General features: G+C 36.9%; 1 protein-coding gene across 2 annotated transcripts in view; it reads left to right on the forward strand.

Moving 5' to 3' along the window:
* Positions 1-20,194, forward strand: part of LOC306847538 (DENN domain-containing protein 3-like) — a 31,170-nt gene that overhangs the window by 5,075 nt on the left and 5,901 nt on the right. Inside the window, exons 4-18 of one of the 2 annotated variants that reach the window (XM_079381520.1) lie at positions 557-687; positions 766-877; positions 988-1,107; positions 2,344-2,562; positions 2,755-2,870; positions 3,731-3,886; positions 4,404-4,500; positions 4,587-4,690; positions 8,846-9,024; positions 9,304-9,834; positions 13,172-13,216; positions 14,934-15,193; positions 15,270-15,440; positions 16,646-16,772; positions 18,643-18,750. In XM_079381520.1, the coding sequence (XP_079237646.1) occupies positions 557-687; positions 766-877; positions 988-1,107; positions 2,344-2,562; positions 2,755-2,870; positions 3,731-3,886; positions 4,404-4,500; positions 4,587-4,690; positions 8,846-9,024; positions 9,304-9,834; positions 13,172-13,216; positions 14,934-15,193; positions 15,270-15,440; positions 16,646-16,772; positions 18,643-18,750 (2,476 nt within the window). The remainder of the gene's footprint in view (positions 1-556; positions 688-765; positions 878-987; positions 1,108-2,343; positions 2,563-2,754; positions 2,871-3,730; positions 3,887-4,403; positions 4,501-4,586; positions 4,691-8,845; positions 9,025-9,303; positions 9,835-13,171; positions 13,217-14,933; positions 15,194-15,269; positions 15,441-16,645; positions 16,773-18,642; positions 18,751-20,194) is intronic. The other variant, XM_079381521.1, reaches the window with a different exon arrangement.

Consider the following 20,194-nt stretch of genomic DNA (forward strand, 5'->3'; position numbering starts at 1 on the left):
CATTAGCTGAGAGTATTATCTATACTACTAGAATTATTATAATAAAAAAAAACAACATATACACTGCTGTTCAAACGGGGTCAGTAAGATGATTCTTCATTGCTTTATTGCATTTACTTGTTCAAAAGTACAGAAAAACAGTAATATTGTGAAATACTATTACAATTTAAAATATAATAATAACAAAATAATCGTTTTCTTTGTGAATATCTGTTAAAATGTCTTTTATTTCTGTGATCAAAGCTGAACTTTTCAGCATCATTACTCCAGTCTTCAGCGTCACATGATTCTTCAGAAACATTTCTGATTATTGATGCATTTTATTTTTCAGGATTCTTTGATGAATAGAAAGTTTAAAACTACAGCTTTTATTTGAAACAGAAATGTAACATTATAAATGTTTTACTTTTGATCAATTTGATGCATTCTTGCTGAATCATAGTGTATGTAAAATATGTATTATTTATAATAAATATGTATAATAATTATTTAATTCCCACGTAAAAAGTTTGTCAAATGTAGTCGCTTATTAATTTGTCATGTTGTGTTACTGTAGTTCCATCCAGATAATGGGATTCATCAAAACGGCCATCGGCTGAACAAACTCCAGCGTCTGTTCACCACATACAGCATCTGTATCATCTCCAAATATCCATATTATAATGCCCTCAGAGACTGTCTGTCCTGGTAAGACCCACTCCATAACATAATTTAGCTGTAACATGAAGTATTTGTTGTGGTCAGTTTGTTTCTCTTCTATCATAGTTTCTTGCTCCAGCTAAAAACGTCCCGCATGTGTGAGTTTGAAGAGCAGGTGAAGGAGTTTTCTGCCAAATTGGCACTGGTGCCCATCCCGCCTCCTGGACCACTGCATGTGGTTAGCATCATCGCTATTTACTTATAAATGTGCTTAATTGACCTGTGCAAGGTATGCAAGCTCTTTCAGATCACCTACTTCATTGTTGGTCTTTGTGGATGTTTCTCTAGGTGTTCAATCTCAGACCCTTTCAGATTGAACTTCCCTCGCGACTGGATGTGGATCGGCCCGTCATGGACCTCGATCTTCACCTGCCCTTTCTGTGTTTCAAACCCAAACAGATCCTGCAGGTCAGTCAGATATTCATACCAAGTCTGTGCTTGTTACAATCGTATATATATATTTAGACTTACCAGGGTTGTTACGGAAGTTCTAAGCGGCCATGCATTATTATAATTTTTCTGTCTTGTTTTCTTGTGATCACGACTTAATTTTCTCGTGATCTCGACATAACGAAAGTTTTTTTGTCGTTATCACGACTTAATTTTCTCGTGATCTCGACATAACGAAAGTTGTTGATCTCAACGTAAAAAACATTTTCTCACGACGTAATTGTAGCTATCGTGAGAAAATCAGGGTCGCTATATTGTCTTCGACGATAAAGTTGCAGACCCGACAGCCTCCTTTTCAAGTGTCGAACACTTATGTGTAAGTCGTCAATCACTGACAGACACAGAGCTATTTCAGTTTGAGTGAGTCCCTGATCAAAGTAAAAGTGAATACGATCATCCATGATGCTGCTTCTATAGCATTTTCTCATGCCGAATACACAGAGAAAATTAAGTCGTGATAACGACAAAACAACTTTCGTTATGTCGAGATCACGAGAAAATTAAGTCGTGATAACGACAAAACAACTTTCGTTATGTCGAGATCACGAGAAAACAAGACAGAAAAATTATAATAATGCATGGCCGCTTAGAACTTCCGTATAAATTAAATGGAAATTAGAAATGTTTATTTGCAACTAACTGAAATAAACTAAGTTTAAGCTGAAGTATTATTAAAGATTATTCAAATGATTAAAAATAAATTTAAAGCTAAAAAATTACAAAAGCATAACGAACTTGAAAATAAAAGATAAATATTAGATGACAAGCTTAAACTAAATGGAAATTAGAAATGTTTATTTGGCAACTAACTGAAATAAATTAAGTTTAAGCTAAAGTCTTATTAAATATTATTGCAATTATTAAAAATCAGTTAAAGCTAAAAAAGGACAAATAAAAATGACAAAAGCACATAACAAAAAAATATTTTTTAAAATATATAAAAAATATTTGATATAATAGAAAAAAAAATATAAAACTTAAATAATATATAAGTAATACAAAAATAACACTGGGACAAACAGACAAGCATTCTGTGTCTGGACTGGTACCAAACCAGTATAACCCGTTTAACCTGGATCAAACTCACAATTAAATTTTTTCAGGACATTTTTGATCAGATGTTTATGTAATTAGTGCTTGAAATATCAAATATAATTTCAAAGGAGCTCTTCTTGATGGTTTTGTTGCTCTCAGATAATCAGCTGTATCCTGATGGAGCAGAGGGTGCTGTTTCTGTCTACCAACTGGGCCAAACTCACGCTAGTCGCCGAATGCTTCATTATCTTCATTCACCCGTTGCGCTGGCAGCACACGTTCGTACCCGTCCTTTCTCGCCATATGCTGGACTTCATCATGGCGCCCACGGCCTACCTGATGGGCTGCCACACGTACCACTTCGAGGAGGTCGCAGAGGTACGGACCAGCTTCATATCATGCTTGGTTTGATTGCATGCTCCAAACCCTGAGTACACCTTTTCCATTCAGCTTGGAAATGCTGATTATGTGACACTCAAATCAGTTATACTGCACTAATAGCAGTTTACTTTTGCTAAATAGGCCTGAATTATTGCTTGGTTGATGATGGATTCCTGTATCTTTTGACAGGAGTTGGATGATCTGGTTCTTATAGACATTGATCAAGGAACAGTGTTGTCTTCAAGTTCAAATAGACTTGAGCTTCCAGATGTGCCACTGATGGCCAGAGATTGTTTTATATTTCGGTAAGAGACTTCTGTATTCCTGTTTCACTTTGCATACAATATTGTATAAACGTTTGGGGCCTGTAAGATTTGTTTTTTTTTTAATTTTTGAAAGAAATCTCTTCTGCTCAATAAGGCTGCATTTATTTAATCAAAAAAACTGTAATATTGTGAAATATTATTGTAATTTAAAATAACTGTTTCTTATGTGAATATCTGTTAAAATGTAATTTATTCCTGTGATCAAAGCTGTATTTTCAGCATCATTACTCCAGTCTTCAGTGTCACATGATCTTCAGAAATCATTCTAATATGCTGATTGACTGCTCAAGAAACATTTCTGATTATTATCAATGTTGAAAACAGTTGTGCTGCTTCATATTTTTGTGGAAACTGTGATAAATGTTATTTTTTAGGGTTTTTTGATGAATAGAAAGCTCAAAAGAGCAGCATTTATTTGAAATAGAAATCTAACATTTAAATGTCTTGACTGTTACTAAACATCAGTGTGGAGTAAAAGACGGTATTTTAACATTGTAAACATGATTCAATTCACCTTTATCTTGAAACCCGGCAGCAGGATGTTTTTGTAATTCAACACAACATGGCATCGCTTATTTTCAGTTTGAGGTGATTCACTGGATTTTACGCTCGCTGTTGAACATGACCCTGCTGTGTACAAAGCATTAAACTCAAAGGAGCTCAGAGACACAATTAAGTAAATTGCAAATAATGAACTTAATTACTCCTAATAAACGGAGTCACCCAAAACAGAAACACACCGCTGCAGGGCTCAGAATCAGATTGTGTGTTAGTTCAGTTTGAGGTTGTCATGTGAATGTGCTGCTGAAGTGTTGAGTGTGTTTTGTGTGTTTGTGTAGAGCGAAAGGACTGCAGCTTCACTATGATCTGGATGTGTGTCGCGCCAGCAGCCGCACTGACATCAACGAGATGCGCGCTCACAGGAGACAGTGGCAGCACAAAGTCAACACCGTCATCCTCAACGTCACCATGGAGCTCATCGTCAACATCTTCAGGTCTGGAGCTCAACACTTCTACAGCTCATATCTGAGGATGTTTTATATAACTACTACTACTAATATATATATATAACTACTATTAATAAATACCACAACAGTATATGAATAATACTAAAATGACACTGATGGCAACAAACAATAAACTCTTTTCAATTTATTTAATTTTTTTCTAAAAAGCCACAACTTGCAAAAAGCAATGATTTACAAAAAAGTAAAAAAAAAAAAAATTGTATTACTGTAATAAGAGTCTAATGACAATAACCATAATTGGAATATTATATTACAGAATGCTGTGATTTACTCTAGATTGAAAAAAACAACAACTTTCCATTACTTAAAGTTCCTGTCATTTCTGCTTTGGTCGGATTTATTTGAAAACACAAGGATTTAAAAAGGTTTTATTCTCTGGCAGAAGCATCCTGCAGTTTCTCCTGCTGAAATGTAAACAGTGATATTGTTTCATGCTCTGTGATTGATCTGAAATCCATATGCTGTCTTTTTCTGCTCTCTGTAGTGAAGTATGTGACTTCCTGAACTATGAGCATCGAGTTTTCAACAGCGAGGAGTTCCTCAGGTCCAGAGAGATGACCGATCACGAGTTCTACAAGAAGGTAAATAAAGGCTCATGTTCAGTTATACACTCAGCATGTGCTTCTCTAGCAAACCCACTCGCTCATCCTTGTGTGTGTGCTTTTAGGTTTTAGACACTCATATATTCCACTCATTTCTACGGGACCGTTTGAACAGAAAGAATGACGCTTTCACTCGCATGCAGCCGAACATCCGCTCAGAGACTCGCAGGTAAATAGAAGTCAACATTAATGGACTCTTTCATCTCATCTCTTTTTTTTTTCTTCCTTTGTCAAGTTTTTATTCATTAAAAGAATATTCTGTTATTTTTTTATGGCTCGTTTTGCATTACCATGCCAAAGCATATAAATGAAGTGCATTTACAGTAAATGACCATAAAGAAAGCAGGCCAAAAATACAAATTGCAAAGCTTGCATGAATTGCACAATCATAAAAATGTTAGAGTTGAAAATTCCTAAATCCTCTTTCTGGGGTAGGACTTCTTCTCTATGCGGACACGGCACTGATTTAATGTCTGTGTGCTGAGTTTGCACAATGAATGAATGAATATCTTTATATGCAATATAAACATTCGGGGCTTTCACACCAAATAGTTGAAGGAACTAGCCAGCAGAGTCATTCCTAGACAACCAATTTCTCCCTCGGGCCATTTCTCTGGTTGCATTCGCACCAGCAGCAGGAACTCTGAAGCAGCCGACAGCAACAGCTTCATGTGCGGCATTTACAAACATCAACAACCGGTGAATGGAGGATGCTGTGATCTGAGCTGTTTTTGTTGACTGTCGTGGGTTTCGTGATATCGGAGATGAAATGTAAACGCACAATTTACGTGATTGAAAAAGCATGAAAATCTGACTAAATCTCCTATGACAACTTTCAGTGTTATCATTGAGGCTGATAAAAAAACAATGCTGCACACAACAGGTAAATGCCGTTATTATCACCGTTTTCCATGTTCGTGGAGTAAATATTTTTACACGGCTTTTTAAAAATGCCGGGTAGCTGGTGTTTCGTATGCATTTTCAGCATACACTTACGTCACTAGTAGTTCCTATAGAACTGTTTTAGACCCTGCTCTGAAGTAGGAGCTCATTTAGTTCACGCAAACGGAGTTCCTAGAACTAAAACCATTCCTAATTCCTGTGTTGTGAACACACCAAAAAGTGGGAACTTCCGCCAATAGTTCTAGGAACTATGAAAAGGTTCCTCCAGTGCGAAAGCCCCTATCGTTTACAACTTTTTAGCTGATCGTACATTAGGGATGTGCTTGATGAAAAGTTAGTAATCGGGAATGTGATTATATATTCAGATTAGTGTGAATACATGGGATCTGTGCATGTAAATCCAGCCTAATAGACTGATCACTGTTTAAAGGACTCGTTGGTGACCAGAAACAGAGGACACACATAGTTGTCAAACATATACAGGAAACAGTTAGTCATCACAAGAAACAAAAATCATCATGACCTCCTCATTCCCTTTCTTTCCAGCAGTGAGAATGATTCATGAATCTGTCTCCGTGTGATGCTTTCTATTGAAGGAAGGGGAAGGGGAAGATAAATACTATATTTAACACCACAGCAAACCTACATGCCAGTGTGTTCCAGTGAAAACAGGCACAGCAGACAAAAACGTCCTGGTTAATTCTCCAGGGTCAGAGGACATAAAAACTAAAGTATGACCATTTTTCAGATAATTTTGACTTGTCTCTTCCTGGTAACCGATACTAAGGAAAAGTAACCAGGGTTTTTTTTTGTTTGTTGTTTTTTTTTTTTTTTTACGCTGGTAATGGCATTAGATTGTATGTAACTTAACAGGTTTTGTAAGTGATTCTGTCACAGTAGCCTGTGTTTTACTTCTGAGGAAGTAAAGCATAGTTTTCACAGTCCTGTATGTTTACCTGCTGTAAGTGTATTTACTGTTGATGCTAAGTGCCCTGTTATTCTAGTGCTACTTGATCTCACAGCGGCTTTTGATACAGTGGACCATGAAGTCCTTCTGTCTCGCCTTAATCATGTCGTTAGCATTCGGGGTACTGCACTTCAGTGGTTCTCGTCATATTTGACTAACAGAACCTTTTCTGTAATGATTGGGGACCTCCTCCACCACTTCTCTCTCTTGCGGGGTGCCACAAGGCTCTATTCTCGGGCCTGTTTTATTTTCACTTTACATGCTGCCTCTTGGATCCATTATAGCTAGGCATGATATAGCTTTTCACTGCTATGCTGATGATTTGCAAATTTATTTGCCTATGGGACAAAAAAATGCTGACGCAGCTAGGTCATTAATTAATTGCATTAATGACATTAAATTATGGTTAGAGCAAAATTTCCTTCACCTAAATGAGGAAAAAAATGAATATATTTTATTTGGAGAGTCTGTAACTTCTGACATTGATGCGCTGACTTCCAAGCTTCGACCAACTGTCAGAAATCTCGGGGTGACTTTTGATAGTAGCCTTAAATTTGATAAACAGATTGACAGCATGGTTAAAGCTAGTTTTTTTCAGCTACTTCTTTTGGCCAAGGTCAAAACTTTTTTGAATCACTCTGACCTTGAGAAAGCTATTCATGCTTTTATCAGTTCAAGATTAGATTACTGTAATGCACTTTATGTTGGTGTCTCACAGTCTTCAGCCTTCAGCTGGTGCAGAATGCCACGGCCCGTCTTCTAACTAATACACGTAAACGCGAGCACATCACTCCAATTCCTTATTCACTCCACTGGCTTCCAGTTTCTCTTAGAGTTGATTTAAAAATTTTATTGTTTGTTTTTAAAGCTCTCAATGGCCTTGCTCCACTGTATGTAACTGAGATGCTGGCTTTTTGTCAGCCAAACAGGGTTCTTAGGTCAACAAATCAACTTTTGCTGGAAGTACCGAGGTCACGGTACAAATACTGGGGTGATCAGGCTTTTTCTGTAGCTGGGCCCGAACTCTGGAATAAGCTTCCCCCTGATTTGCGCACCATTACTTACTTACTTACTTTACTTACTTTTGTCATTTAGCAGACGCTTTTGTCCAAAGCGACTTACAAATAAGAAAAAGTAACTAAAACTAAAAAGTTACAACTCTATAAATACTATCTACCCACATATTTAAGAAAATAAAGAAATTAAATAAAATTAACACATGCATATAACAACAACATTTCAATAATAAACATATCAATGAAAAAATTAAATAAAAAGCTACTACTATCCCTTGCCGGTGTCCCTGCCCGGTGGAGTCGCACGGTAGAGTCGATGGTCTTTACACTCTTTACTTTTTTACTTTTGTCATTTAGCAGACGCTTTTGTCCAAAGCGACTTACAAATAAGAAAAAGTAACTAAAACTAAAAAGTTACAACTCTATAAATACTATCTACCCACATATTTAAGAAAATAAAGAAATTAAATAAAATTAACACATGCATATAACAACAACATTTCAATAATAAACATATCAATGAAAAAATTAAATAAAAAGCTACTACTATCCCTTGCCGGTGTCCCTGCCCGGTGGAGTCGCAGGTAGAGTCGATGGTCTTCACACTAAGAGGGCTTCACACGACGACTGCCGCGACCGCTGCCGCGGTATAATAACCTTTATTATACCAAACCAACAAATGATCATTTCAATTCAGCTGGACCCACTTTCCTGTTTATCAACTACAAATGGCCAAGCAAGTGCACACACTGACAAGATACACGATACAGTACGAGACCAAACGCGATTTCAGCAACTCTCATCCTAGTAAACAAAATAAGCGTTTCCTAGCAACGGCAAATGCGCTAAACACTGAGACAAGTAAATACACTTACGAGCTGATTTTAAACTTCCGCTGATAGACTGCTTCTCTTAAAGACCACTTCATTACACTGCCTTCTGCTGGCGCTTGAACCCACTTTCCTGTTTATCAACTACAAATGGCCAAGCAAGTGCACACACTGACAAGATACACGATACAGTACGAGACCAAACGCGATTTCAGCAACTCTCATTACTGACCTGGGTCTTTTTAAAGCTAAGCTTAAAACTAATTTATTTAGACTGGCTTTTAATATCTAGCAATGTTGTGACATTTGTGTGTATTTTATGTAATTTTTGTTGCTGGTTTTATATTTTTGTTTTATTGCTCTTTTCATTGGAAAGCACTTTGGTTCACCTTGAGTGTTGTAAAGGGCTGTACAAATAAATGTTGATTGATTGATAAACATGTTCCCATTAATTTCTACTCATTGAGGAGCATATTGAAATGATTATCAGCAGGTCACACATGCAACAAGACATTAGGTTAAAAAACAACTCAATAGTTTGGGTGATGAAATCCATCATCTGACAAGAATGAGCTGAAATAAAACACATCCCCGTCTCTGTTGCTCAGGATGACAGCCAGGACAGAGTCTCCTCGCAGACCCACGACTGGCGAGATCCGCAAGTACATCAGAGCAGAGAACGGCCTGAAGAGCAGGCTGGGGGTGAGTATGCCAAACCTGGCTGACCATCGACTGCTCACCGTCCCGGTCCGACAGACGTCAATGGGGACCATGCCTTTCCAAAGCGGTGAGGAAACTTGGCTAAACTTTTAACAACACACAAGTCCAGGGAACCTCCAGGAATTCATGCGGTTTTAATAAATATTTTTTCTTTCTCTCTTTTAAGATAAATATTCATGTTTGCTATTGTTAGTCACTTATAATTTAGGGGGAGGTACTTTCTTAGTGGTTCTCAGCCTTTTTGACATAAAGCCTCCAACACAATGTAATATGAAATAGGAAATATAAAATAAACTTAAAAAACAAAGTCAGTGCATGTCTCTTATCTCCTATTTTATATTAACAGGTTTCTGGAGTCGCTCAAGGCCAATCAAAACCTTTAAACTCCCAGAATTCCCCCCTCCGCTCGCCTACCAATACGTTCAGAGTTACTACAATGATCTCATCAAAGAGCTGAGCAAAGCCATCTCCGCGGCAACCCCAGATGACTCCACCCTCCTGGCCCGTTATTATTACTTACGAGGACTGGTGAACTCTGTTGCCGGGAAGCACGTGGATGCCCTCAGAGACTTCCAGAGCTTGTATAAAACAGATATGGACATCTTTCCTGCCGAGCTTCTGAACGCGCTGGTCGAGTCTCTGTCGGCGGAGGAGAGGAGGACGGCTGAGCGACGCCCCGATTTGAAGCGTCTGATTAGCCAGGTGAAAAGAGAGAATGAACGGGAGCGGGCGCGACCGATGGATGGCGGGACGGTGAAGAGATTCGAACTGCCCAAGAAACACTTGCACATGGAGGACTTTGTGCGGCGCGTTCAGGAGTCGGGCATCGTGAAGGATCAAGGCACCATCCAACGGCTGTTTGAGGCGCTCACTGTGGGTGGGTACAAAGCACACCCAATCAGAATTGAGCTGTTGTTTGTTTGGGCCAAACTGATGAGCAGACTATGGGCTAGGGAAACTTATGGAGATCTGGCAACCTTTCCTGCTCTTGCAATCCAAGGCTGCATCTGAAAGCTTAGGCAGCTGACTTGATGCCTCACTGCCTCATCAGGCAATGACTTTGCAGGCAGCGCTTGTGTGTGTGAAGGTACATTCCAAAACTGATTTCTAGAACAAAGAAGAGGGAGCTTTGGTGATAACTAAGCAAATATTTTATTACTACAATACTAATTTCTCGCTAGAAATTACATTATAATTGGAAAAAGTTTAACACACAAACTGACCATCAACCTCGGCTTTCAGACGCCATATTTGTTTTGTTAGCACAACTGTCACAAATTCGAATGTGCAAGATAGATGGATAGATAGCTGGAGAGATGATGGGTGCAGGGACAGATAGACTGAAAGATAGATGGGTGGATGGATAGATATGTAGCAAATTAGCTCAAAACTGGTTATAATTAATAATAAATATTTAGATTAGATCTTAGAATTAACTGTAGCAGAATCGATATTACCTGTCCGTCCACCGAGCAGACAATATTATTATTTATCAATTCTAGGAAAGATTATTTTCCTGGCTAAGGAACCTGGCTAGCCTTCCTGCTTATACAGTACTAGCAGTAGTTTAGCATGTAGCAAGGAGCAGCATTCAGTGACTTCGATTCGTGAGCAGGACACAGAGACAATCAATTGTGAATATAAGGGATTTAATAAATGGCACTATAGCTAACATACAACTAACTTAAGCAAAACACATATATATGCAGAATGAAGGAAAGTAAGGAAGAGAGAAAGAAGAGCAAAAGAATGGCAGTATTTCACATCAATTAACCACAACTTAATGAGAATCATCAAAGAATCAAAATTCACCTTAAAAGGGGTTCAAACTTAAACACGCATCTAAATAGTTGTAAACGGTTACTTGCATTGGTTTTGTTGCTGAATAAGAGTCCTGATGCGGTAGACAAGAGGTTCTTGATGATTTCTTTAGGAGTGAGCTGAAGATTTTCCTCGGGTTCTTCTGAAGATAGGAAAGTCCACAGCGAGTCCATAAAGTTACTTGAACGTAAAACTGCCAGAAGGTTAAACTCAAGAGGAGAGTTTTGGAGCGACGATTAGTCTTAGTTCGGAACTTTTGATAGTTCATAACCGCACCCACCTTTTGGGTGGAGTGGCCAATCAGAGGCATATATTTTGAGCGGGATATATCTTTTCGTTGGTGCCTGGCACGGGGGTGGGGTGTCATTCACTCCTCTTCGGAATGTGTGTGAAGTTTGATAGGGAGACCAGGAAGGTGATCTGTTTAGCATCTTTTTGATAGTGGGGAAAAACCATTGGCAATTTAGCACCCATATAAATGTAGACAGTGAGGCCAGGTCGGTAATTTATATGCAAATGTCAAAAGGCTAAAAGGGTCTCTTAAAACAAAGTGTAATCAACCATCAATGAGCCTATGCACACGCTACAGATACTAGGGCTGGGTATCAATTCAGATGTCCCGATTCGTTTCGATTTCGATTCGCAAGCTCTCGATTCGATTCTCAATTTTTTTTAATTACATTCAATGAATATAGTTTTCATACAAAAACTTTTGGTATTTCTAAAAAATGAACAGTAAACATCAGTTTACAAATGGTGAATTAATAAAAATAAATTAAGACCCATAGGCCTGTATTTTAAACCCATTCTTTTTTTTTGTATAGGGTCCTTTCTTAAACAATAATAGGGCCCTATAAAATGTTCTTTTAATTTTTCTGGTAATCAGATGAAGGCATAAAACATTAACTGCACAACAGAGGTTTACTGTTAAAATTAAAAAGAAAACAAATGGGATTATTCCTTTAAAAATAAAGATTTATTAATATTTATTAGTAGTAGTAGCATTGAGTACTAAGACTGCTATTCTGAGACAGTTTCTTAAGGTTAAACTAAACTTTTATTTTGACAGGTTGCCGTGAGGAACTTGCAGCTGCGGTGTATCATGTGATATGATGGTATTTTTCTTAAATTAAACAGTTAAATGCTAATGAAATGACTCTCAGAGCAGCTGGAGATGATATTCGTGTGTTAATATCATCATATAGTGAGATGGCAGAAGATGAAAACACACGTCCGCGCTTTAGTATGTGTGTAGTAAACAAAACAGTGCGTCCCACAATTCATTGCGGAAATCATGGCACCTTATGCGTGAAATGCTTCCACAGATTTATAGTATTACTATAGCATTTCACCTGAGCATTACGAATCATGCGTATGGCTTTGTTCTTATCTCCGCGATGATAAGCACTGAACGAATGACAGACTTTCTGTTGTAACATCGTGCAAGGTAAATAAGGGTGACATCTAGTGGAGAAGACTAATGATAAGAATCACATGAATCAGATCTTGTTTTAAATGTGTGCTGAAATAAATACCGGAAAAGATCGATTCGCTGCTTTTGAGAATTGATATCGAATCCACGTCATAAAAGAACAATTAATTGAAAAATAGATTTTTTTCCCCAGCCCTAGTAGATAGGTAGATTATGGATGGATGGATGGATGTATGGGTAGATATACAGGTAGAGGATGGGTGGATGGGTAGATAGACAGGGAGCTAATGGATGGATGGATGGAAAGAGATGGATGGATGGGTAGATTGATAGGTAGATGATGGATGGATGGGTAGATAGACAGGTAGATAATGGATGGATGGATGGATTGATGGGTGGGTAGATAGACGGGTAGATGATGAATGGGCAGATAGATATACAAGTAGATGATAGATGGATGGATGGATGGGTAGATAGATAGATAATGGATGAATGGATGGATGGGTAGATAGACAGGTAGATAATTGATGGATGTGTAGATGGATGGATGGTTAGACAGACAGGTAGATGATGGATGGATGGGCGGTTGGGTGTATAGACAGGTAGATGATGGATGGATGGATGGATGGGTGGGTAGATAGATAGATAATGGATGGATGGGAGGTTTGGATAGACAGATTGACAGATGGGTAGATAGATATATGGATGATTGATGGACAGATAAATAGACGGATGGATGGATGGATAGATAGTACAGTTATATAAATTTGGCTGATACAGCAGTTGATGGCCATAGTTGTAAATTATTTTTTTACTGTGTAGTATAAAATATACAGTTGGAATACATTATATTATACTGATTATATTAATCTGCTGATATTAATATTGGCTGATAGTGATATGCTCACTGATGTATCATGCATCTGTAGTGTTTTTGGTAAAAATGTCTTTGGTTTGTCAGGTATGGATTCCACTTCGCAGTCTGTGTTTTACCTTGAGCTGGAGGGTAAGCGTAGTTTGCATTTGCCATCAGTACTAACAGCATCACGGCATGATGGCACACGTGTGACTCCATACCTACATGTGCATGAGTGTGAGTGTGTGTGTGTGTGTGTGTGTGAAGGAATGTTCTTCAGGTAGGCACAATCAGAGCTGCTGCCGTCTTTAACCTAGTTTGTGTTTAACCTCTACCTGTACTCCTGTGTTCACTTGCTCGAGTAGCACAATGCTGGTTAATCATTTCCTGTCTGTTTAAAGTCATGTAACATGACTCTCTGTGACACACATCAATTCCTGGATGGTAGTAGTAGAACAGGTTTGTATCTGTCATGTGTGTCAAATGCATTTCTTACTCATACACTCATACTCATTCTTTTATTTAAAAACATTTGAAGAATGCAAGGCACAACTTTTCAGTAAACCTTCAGGTTTTAAGGATATATTATAGCTGTATTGTGTGCTATATATATAAATATATATATTATACTGTATGTATATACACTCAGGTCCATAAATATTGGGACATCGACACAATTCTAACATTTTTGGCTCTATACACCACCACAATGGATTTCAAATGAAACGAACAGGATGTGCTTTAACTGCAGACTGTCAGCTTTAATTTGAGGGTATTTACATCCAAATCAGGTGAATGGTGTAGGAATTACAACAGTTTGCATATGTGCCCTCCCAAGTGAAGCATGGTGGTGGTAGTGTCATGGCGTGGGCATGTATGGCTGCCAGTGGAACTGGTTCTCTTGTATTTATTGAGGATGTGACTGCTGACAAAAGCAGCAGGATGAATTCTGAAGTGTTTCGGGCAATATTATCTGCTCATATTCAGCCAAATGCTTCAGAACTCACTGTACGGCGCTTCACAGTGCAGATGGACAATGACCCAAAGCATACTGCTAAAGCAACCAAAGAGTTTTTGAAGGGAAAGAAGTGGACTGTTATGCAATGGCCAAGTCAATCACCTGACCTGAATCCGATTGAGCATGCATTTCACTTGCTGAAGACAAAACTGAAGGGAAAATGCCCCAAGAACAAGCAGGAACTGAAGACGGTTGCAGTAGAGGCCTGGCAGAGCATCACCAGGGATGAAACCCAGCGTCTGGTGATGTCTATGCGTTCCAGACTTCAGGCTGTAATTGCCTGCAAAGGATTTGCAACCAAGTATTAAAAAGTGAAAGTTTGATTTATGATTATTATTCTGTCCCATTACTTTTGGTCCCTTAACAAGTGGGAGGCACATATGCAAACTGTTGTAATTCCTACAGCATTCACCTGATTTGGATGTAAATACCCTCAAATTAAAGCTGACAGTCTGCAGTTAAAGCACATCTTGTTGTAAGTATATCTTACTGGAATTTACCATAACACTATTGCTTGGAGGTATAGATTACACTAAATAAAATAAGATTACACTAAATAAAAACAATAGATATATAATATATAATAAATATATAATTAGATTAGATTAAATACATATATGATAAAAATGATATATAATAAAATGTAAATGTTTTCAAAATAATATTCAACACATTTATCTTAATTTATAATAAATATATAACAATAACAGTATAAATTGGGTTTTAATCTATGAAAATATATAGAGGCTTTTTATTTTTTAGGATGCAGGTGCTTCCATTGCATCTAAAAGATTGAACGCCCAAGATCTACAGTAAAACATTCATGTTTGCGATATTTCCTCCACACAGGTCAGCAGAAGCAGGTGGATCCAGAGATGTTCTGCTTCTTCTACAACTTCTGGAAGGAGACTGAAGCGGCGGCTCAGGACGTGGATCTGCCGGTCATCGTGCTGGAGCACCTGGAGATGGACGAATGTGTCTACAAGCTCTCATCATCGGTGAAGACCAGCCATGGTGTGGGGAAGATTGCCATGACCCAGCGCAGGCTGTTCCTGCTGAAGGAGGGCCGGCTGGGATATGTGGAGATCACCAAGTTCAGAGATATTGAGGTCAGGATCGGTTAGCCCAGGTTTAATTGTTTCCGGTTGAACTGTAATCATGAAAGACTTTATTGTTCTCATCCAGGACGTGAAGATATCGTCTGCTCCTTTCCTTCTGATGAGGATCCCGACACTGAAGATCAAAACCTCCCTTAGGAAGGAGACGTTCGAGGCCAATCTGAAGTTGGAGTGTGACCTTTGGCACCTGATGATCAAAGAGATGTGGGCCGGCAGGAAGATGGCAGACGATCATAAGGTTTGATGACTGCTTCAGTCTTTGATTTAGCCAAATTCATCTCCTAGATCAGCTGAACTCCTCTGAAATAAACTATTGTCTTAGTTAATATTTCAGTTAACGCTCACATGGCATGCGAGAACAACCCGAATTCCGGAAATGTTTCAAATCACATGAGCCAATATTTTATTCACAATAGAACATAGAGAACATAACAAAAGTTTAAATTGAGAAATTTCACTTTTATCCACTCAATGAGGTCATTTAGTGACTGCTACAGGTCTCAAAAAAGTTGGCACGGGGGGCAACAAGAGGCTGAAAAAGACCCTGCATCACTCATCAGCATGATTCTGTCATTGACATTACTAATTGGGCCCAGGAATACTTCCAGAACCCACTGTCGGTAAACACAATCCGCCATGACATCTGCAGATGCCAACTAAAGCTCTATCATGCAAAAAGGAAGCCATATGTGAACATGGTCCAAAAGCGGTTCATTTCTGTTTTTTAGTAGGTTTTTGTGGAGGTGTCCTTAACTAAATTGTTATATTATTTAACTTTTGTTTGTTAATATATATTTTATAAATATTTATTTTATTTGTCTAATTTACATTACTTTTATATAAGTCTTGAAATAAATATTTGATAAGAATATTAATAATAATTTAATTTAACACTAAGTTACAGCACTAACATGCCTTCAATTCCTGGAAGAAATAAATAAATGCTTGATAAGAATTATTATTTAATTTTACTAGAGCTGGCACGATATTAGATTTTTCACACCACGGTTATTGTGGCCAAAAGAATTCACGATATCGAGATATCTATAGAAACTTTAGGGAATCAGCCAAATTAATTTTTACTTGGTTTATTTAGTTTTTCTTTTTACCCAATGAACATAAGGATACTGATAAACACAGGGCACATGCATTTTCATTACTTCTTCTTCAGGTCACAGCTGACCTGAGTCTCTGACTTTCTCTGTCTTCTTTGAAGCTCTCTATGAAATAACAAGAGAGAAAATACTGTCAAGTTCAACAGCATGATGAATAAATATTAACATCAAAACTGATACTTTAACCTGTTAACTTTCGGGTGGAGATGTTCTCACTTTCTCAAATATTTGTTCCTCAGACATGAATGGCTCTTGTCCTGAGGGTCAGGAGTGTCTCTCCTGAGCTGTAGATGGCCGTGTGAATATGTGCTGTGATGTGTGTCTACAGGACCCTCAGTTCATGGTGCAGGCCTTGACTAACGCTCTGCTGATGGATGCTGTGGTCGGCTGCCTGCCACAGAAAGCCATCTTCGCTGCTACCAAACTGGCCTACTTCGACAAGAAGAAGCGTGAGGGTGTGTATCACTCACTAGGTGCTGTTTAGAAGAACCCCATTCACAGATTTCTTACTGTGGCTTTGTAGTTTGTAATGGCTGAGAGTGCATCACTTACAGTAATAAACTGGTGTTAGATGTTGGTTGGGTGCAGGGCTTGCAAAATTTCTAAATCCCTGGTAGCCCTTCGGGCAGGTACTCTTCAGATTTTGGTTGCCTGAAAATTAATTTAACTAGCCCAAATAAAATAAAGACCATAAATGTCAATCAAAAACATTTTCGATACACAAATATCAACGAATAAAGGAAAGAGTTTTATTTTACTATTTACAAGGTATCTGCAGAATTCTTAAAAATCTATTTAAGGCAATTTGAAAAATTATTTCTTATACCATTTAACCTATTTAAAATCCTTAAAAACTCTTCAGTTTAGTTGTATCAAATTTAAGGACCCGTGGGAGCAATGTTCCCTCTCATTTTTTTTCTTGCTGAGCAAAACTTTCCTCTATTGGGCGGACATTTCAGTCACATGAGCAAAAGCATTCTTTATACCAGACCTGTACAGCACGCACACAAATAAAGTGTGTAACTTTTAACTTTAATGTGCTATTTATATTTGATTTGACCCTTGATGTAACTAAATGATGTACACTTTAGGTTACCTGAGAAAACATTTTTACTGAACAATACGCTGCAGTTCAACAGTTTGGATCAATAAAGTTTATTAAAGAAGTTTCTTATGCTCATCAAGGCTGTATCTATTTGATAAAAAAAATACTGAATATTATTTCACAAAATAATATTGTGAAATATTATTGTAATTTAAAATAAATGTTTTCTATTTTAATATACTTTCAAATGTAATTAATTCCTGTGAAGCAAAGCAGTATTTTCAGTGTCACATGATCCTTTAGAAATCACTCTAATACGCTGATTTTTAATCAATGTTGGAAACTTTTTTTTTTCTTTTTTTTTTTTTAATACTGTATTTTTTGGGACCTGTGATATTTTTTAAAAATAAAAAGTTCAAAAGAACAGTGTTTAGTCAAAATAGAGATTTTGTTACAATATAAACTATTCAAAAGTTTGGGGTCAGAATTTGTTTTCTTTCTTTTTTAAAGATACTTTAAAGAAAGTTAAATAAACTTTATTCAGCAAGGATGTGTTAAATGGATAAAATTGATAGTAAAGACTTCTATTGTTAGAAAATATTTCTATTTTGAATAAATGCTGTTCTTTTAAACTTTTTATTAATCAAAGAATCAAAGAAAAAAGTAACAGGTTCATTAACAGCACATTTTAGAGTGGCCTTTTATTGTGGCCAGCCTAAGTCACACCTGTGCAATAATCATGCCGTCTAATCAGCATCTTGATATGCCACACCTGTGAGGTGGATGGATTATCTCGGCAAAGGAGAAGTGCTCACTAACACAGATTTAGACAGATTTGTGAACAATATTTGAGAGAAATAGGCCGTTTGTGTACATAGAAAAAGTCTTAGATCTTTGAGTTCAGCTCATGAAAAATGGGGGCAAAAACAAGTGTTGCGTTTATAATTTTGTTCAGTGTAGATACATATATTTTAAAATTTTTATTCATTTTATTTCATTTAAATTTTGCTGTGAAATATGATCTAGTCATGTTTTTAAATGAATGTTCATTTGTTTTTAACAGTATATAACAAACAAAATAACAAATAGAATATAAAAAACTGCTGCTGCTACTAATAAAAAAATAAACACAAAGGGGATAAACAGCAGCTCATCTGAGAGAGAGAAAAGGAGAACAAAATATCTAGTTTTGTTTTTTGTGATTTTTCACCTCATTATGCGTCACAGTACAGACGGTGGACAGTATTTAGTGACTGTCTTTGTCTCTGGGTTTATTACAGTGCCCATGATGGTCCCTAAAACAACCTCTGAGACCCTGAAACACAGGATCAACCCGTCTCTGGACCAGACGACTCCTCTGGCCGTGGATGTCCTGCTCTACACACCTGGTAAGTTTTGCAGGATAAAGAATGACACACATTGTGCGGTATTTATTTGTCGAAAAAAGACAAAGAGCAAAGCCAAACAAATATTTGTTTCATATCAAAGTGGCTTTCACTTTCTAGTTTCTCTCGCCCAGATCAACCAGTTTGACCTGGTATTTCCACAAACCTGTCACTGGTGTTGTGCAGAAGGCTATAGTGTGTTACTTCTGTCATCTGTTTATGTGTTTCTGTGCCTTCCTGCAAGCATGGAAAATAACAGGTTTACAAATCAGTTTTTTAGAAACCGCCCAGGGCAGAGATTCCATGCTCACTTCTTTCCTTCCATTGTTTGATTATGGCATATTTCCCCTCACTGGACTTATCCGGGACAGAGACTTGTGATTGATGGCAACTGGGTGAAGAACAAACCTTTGTTCAGGGATCTGAAGCACTTCATTCTTTACTATGTTTGTTAAAGGCATTAAAAAAACTACACAAACATGGCTCCAGATCAGGTTATGGGGTTATTTGAGTGTGTTTTCAAAATACGTTCAGAACCACAAGAGACATTTGGAATCTTTTACTGGTTCAAATTCTAGAAATTCACATTTTTAAACGCATCTGGAAATATATATTCTTGTTTTTTATTGTTTATATTTTATTTTTTCAAAGTTGCATTTGAGATGCTTTTATTAGTATGGTTATTATAGATGAAGAATGCACTTTAAAACCAAGCAAATTTCATCCAAGACAGGACTATGACATAATCTGTGTCCTATCTATGTGCTTCTGATTTGTTAGGTGTCACTGCTGTCAGCCGTAGATCAATGAGGACTGGTCATATGACTCTGATAAGAATCACAATACTTCAATATTTCTATTGCGTAATTTTAAAACACTGTCCTGCTCCTGTTGGTCCAGCTGAATGGAATGGCAAAAGTCACACGCTTTCTTTACACGCTTGAGGAGTGACAAACTGTAAAAGATCTCATAAAACGTGGCATAAACACTTACAGGTCATATTCCACCACAAAATCACAAGAACGAAATAAGAAGTAAAATCTTGCTTATAGAAAGCTTGTTTTTAGGAGCATTAAGATTTTTTACGTAATGACAATTATGCATATTTTCCCCCAAAAGTCACTGCTGTAATACAAAAACAATATATTGTTCATTTTGTGAAGCATTCATACATAATGTTGTACTGCCTATAACATTTTATATATAATTTTATTATATAGATATAGTTGTATAATTATATAGATATATAATTTATATATTTTTTTAGAATTTCTTTATATATATATATATATATATATATATATATATATATATAAATAAAAATAATAATAATAATATATATATTATTTTATAAAAAAAAAAAAAAAAAAAAGAATATATATATATATATATATATATATATAATTTTTTTTTTTTTTTTTTTATTCTATATTTATTTATTTTTTTA

Source organism: Barbus barbus (assembly GCF_936440315.1).
Source record: "Barbus barbus genome assembly, chromosome: 27".
NCBI classification, from domain to species: domain Eukaryota; kingdom Metazoa; phylum Chordata; class Actinopteri; order Cypriniformes; family Cyprinidae; genus Barbus; species Barbus barbus.